The 3,510-nt window shown below is 60.5% G+C and overlaps 1 protein-coding gene across 1 annotated transcript in view; it reads left to right on the forward strand.

The window, feature by feature from the left end:
- Positions 1–800: 800 nt before the first annotated feature.
- Positions 801–3,510, forward strand: part of LOC102480789 (CMRF35-like molecule 6) — a 51,060-nt gene continuing 48,350 nt past the window's right edge. Inside the window, exons 1-2 of the mRNA XM_006145940.2 lie at positions 801–1,179; positions 1,773–2,114. Coding sequence (XP_006146002.1) covers positions 1,119–1,179; positions 1,773–2,114 — 403 coding nt within the window. The 5' untranslated portion in view covers positions 801–1,118. The remainder of the gene's footprint in view (positions 1,180–1,772; positions 2,115–3,510) is intronic.

A 3,510-nucleotide genomic window follows, 5' to 3' on the forward strand; every position in this document is an offset into this window, starting at 1 on the left:
CTTTCTGGGGGACGGGAGCCCTCCCTGGAAGCCCAGCCTGTCGGGAGGGATCTGGAAGGATCAGTGACACAGCCTGACACTCAAGGACAGGAGTGTTTCTCCTTCCCAGCCGCAGGGACAGGAACACAGGAAACGCTCCAAGCCACCTGCAGATCGTGCTCCTGGGCATCTGCAAATCAATACTTTCCTTTGAGAGAGGTCACACCGCCTTCCCTTCTCTGCTTCCCCATCATGCTGAGATTTTGCACACACACGCTGGTGTTTTTCCAGGCCCTGTGGCTGGGATTTAAACTGCACACAGCCATGCAAGATTCGACTCCCTTACCCATGAGGCTGGGGCCAGCCCATGCAGGGCTTTCCTCTGGACTTCATAAGGTTTTAACTTTACTGTGGCAGGACACTGAGCACGGGGTCCGCCCACTGAGCCACGAGGAGGTGCACGCAGAGCACTGTGGACTGCGGGGACCGGAGGTCTCCAGGACACATTCCTCGGCCCGAGCTGGTGGTCACCAGAACACCTGCTGGCCAAGGACGTGGGGACACTCTGGACCTGTCACGGGACTTAGGAACATGCTCACTCTAACAGGACTGCTTCTCGGTGCTGGGCTCCTCCCAAGGGATTCAAGTATCCTGACTCCGGCCACCCTACACAGTGCTGCTGCTTCTTATCAAGCGATCACGACCTTGTTACCAGCCCCTTCCTGTGACGTCAGCACTGGGGCCGGAGAGGGTGGACGGAGGTGGCTCCACCCCAGACTGTGCATCCTTACACAGGAAGTGACAAGTGATGGGGGCGGGAAGCCCCAGTGGGAGGAATGGGCCGGTGTGGCTCTGCTGTGTGGAGTGGGGAGTGAGGCAGGGGACCGGCAGTGAGGGTGTGGGAGGGCGGCATCCCAGCCGACAGGGCCTGGTCATGCCCAGCAGTGCCGAGTCCCAGGGCACCTGCCTGGGCCCAGGCGGCTCCTCTCCCTGAGGCTCCTGCAACGTGACCAGCCAGAGCGCAGGCCTGAGACGGGGCTGGATAAGGAAATGAGGAGTAGAAAGCAGAAGTGCACACGGGGACGGGCCCACTGTGAGGGGTTCCGGAACCTGGCCTGCGGGAGACATCTGTGAGAAAAATGACCATGAGGGACGGGGCTGCGTGGCTGCCCTCAGCTCTGCTCCTCCTGCATGTCCCAGGTGAGCGGGGTCAGCCCGGACCAGGTCTGTCCGGAGTGGGAGAAAGGGAGGGGTGCGGCAGGAGGGCAGGGCAGCCGAGTGGGGCTGGGCAGGGCAGGAGGGCGGAGGAACACCTGGAGTGTCAGCGCCTGCCTGGCAGGGATGAGAAGAATCGGGGCCCAGTGCAGGCGAATAATATTCATGGCGCCTGGTACAGAATAAGCCCTCGAGCGAGGGGTTCCACGATTGTCACAGCGTAAGGACACAGTTCAGAGTGCCGTCCAGGTCCACTACACACACAGGTGCACATGTTCATAGGAGAGCACTCACAGGCATAGTTGCACACGCACGTACACGTGAACTATCACACACAGACACACACACGCACACACGCACAGTGCTGTCACACCCACATCCTTCCTGTCTGCAGGGACACCCCTCATGCACAGCTCTGCCAGGAAGCAGCTCCTCAATCCCTCAGTTGAGCCCCTGGGTCTGGCAAGGCCTGTCTCCCTGCACTGTCTCCTCTAGCCCCCGAGGGCCCTCGAGGACCTGAGCCCGGGGCCCCCTGCCCAGGCCATCCGGTGAGAGCCCGTGCTGCTTGTGTGTTGCAGGCTGTTTCTCCCTGAGCGGCCCCAGCACCGCGACGGGCACCGTGGGCGGGTCCCTGAGCCTGCAGTTTCGGTACCAGCGGGAATTCCAGGCAGATAGCAAGTACTGGTGCAGAAAGTCACTTACGCCGCTTCGCCTGCTCTGTGACAAGATCGTGGAGATCCGCGGGTCACAGCTGGAAGTGCGGAGAGGCCGAGTGTCCATCAGGGACCATCCTGCCAGCCTCACCTTCACAGTGACCTTGGAGAACCTCAAAGAGGAGGACGCAGGCACCTACTGGTCTGCGATTGACCGACCCTGGGACCAGGACACCCACGTGCAGGTTGTGGTGTCCGTGTACCCAGGTGAGCCCCAGTGCACCAGTGGGGTCTATGGCGAGTGTCCCGAGGAGAGAAGAGGGACAGAGAGGGGGTGGCTTGGGGACGGTGACCTGGGACCTGGGCATGTGTGTGAGTGTGTATGCTCATGGACTTTCAAATATATGTACGTGTGCGTGTGCGTGTGGGCATGTGTGTGTGACAGAGCACCTGTGTCTTCTCTGGAACCTTCCATCTATCTCAGAACCCTCTCTCTACCCAGGCTCCTCCCTGTGCCCACACTGACTGTCTCAGGCCTGACCCTCGAGGCGGTGGTCACCGAGGGACTGGCCCAAGTGGGGCCTTTGTGTCCTGCCCGTCCTGACAAGAGCCCAGTCCTCTCCGAAAGGGACCTGTGTCTCACCTGGACCTGTCCCCGTCCTCACTCTGGGTCCAGGACCCCTGTGGCATCTGCTCCCCATCACAGCTGCCCTGACCCTGGCCCCGAGGACCCCGCCCCGTCCCAATAGCTCCTGAGGCAGCGTCCTCGCAGCTGTGGTCCGTGAGAGCACAGAGGGCCAGGCCCAGTGGGCTCCCTGTGCCTGGAGGCCCTCGCCCTCCCAGGATGACCCGTCTCTCCCTCTCTCTGGCACCTTCTACCACGTGGGGAACCCAGGGACCCCCTGAAATTGCCTCCCCTCCCTGAGGGAGCAGTGGGATCGCAGTGCACTCTCCGACCTCCTGGTCCCCAGTGCTCCTTAGCTTTCCGCAGATGACCCCAGAAACCCTGCCGCTCAGGGAGGAGCAGACCCAGCTCTCTGTGGGCTGCCCTCGTGTGGCTCTGACAGTCTCCAGTTCCTGCCTGGGTTTGGATTCTCTCTCCCGTGAGAGCCCGTCCTCACGTGCCCTGTGGGATCCTATGGAACAGTGAGGAACTGGGCTGGCTCTGTGACCTGGTGGTCAAGGGACCCACATGGCCAATCTCGGTTCTAGTCCCAGTCCCGGTGACTTGGGCAACATGCCAGGCATGGGTGTCTGGGCGTGTGGGATCTTGGGGTGGAGAAGTGGAGGAGACGGGGTTGCAGCATGACCACGTCTCCTGCCCTCCCAGAGGTGCTTTCTTCCAATCCCTCTCTGTCTCTGTCTCTCTCTGGTGAGCACATGTCCCCTCTGGTAAATTTCTTTTTTTAAGTTTTTGCCATAGGGCACACATGCTTGCTAGAGAGAGACAGAGAAAGAGAGAGAGAGAGAGAGAGAGTGGAAAATCCCCCTCAGAGAGAGAGAGAGAGAGAGAGAGTGGAAATCCCCCTGTCCATGCGGGTAGCCACACTGCCATTTGTCATTCGTTCTCCTCCATTCTCCTCTCAGGACTTCAGGCACACACACATACACATGCACGCACACACACACACACACACACGTGCCTAGCGTGATTTTTTTTTTT

Source organism: Tupaia chinensis, unplaced genomic scaffold (assembly GCF_000334495.1).
Source record: "Tupaia chinensis unplaced genomic scaffold, TupChi_1.0 Scaffold000159_1, whole genome shotgun sequence".
Lineage (NCBI taxonomy): Eukaryota > Metazoa > Chordata > Mammalia > Scandentia > Tupaiidae > Tupaia > Tupaia belangeri.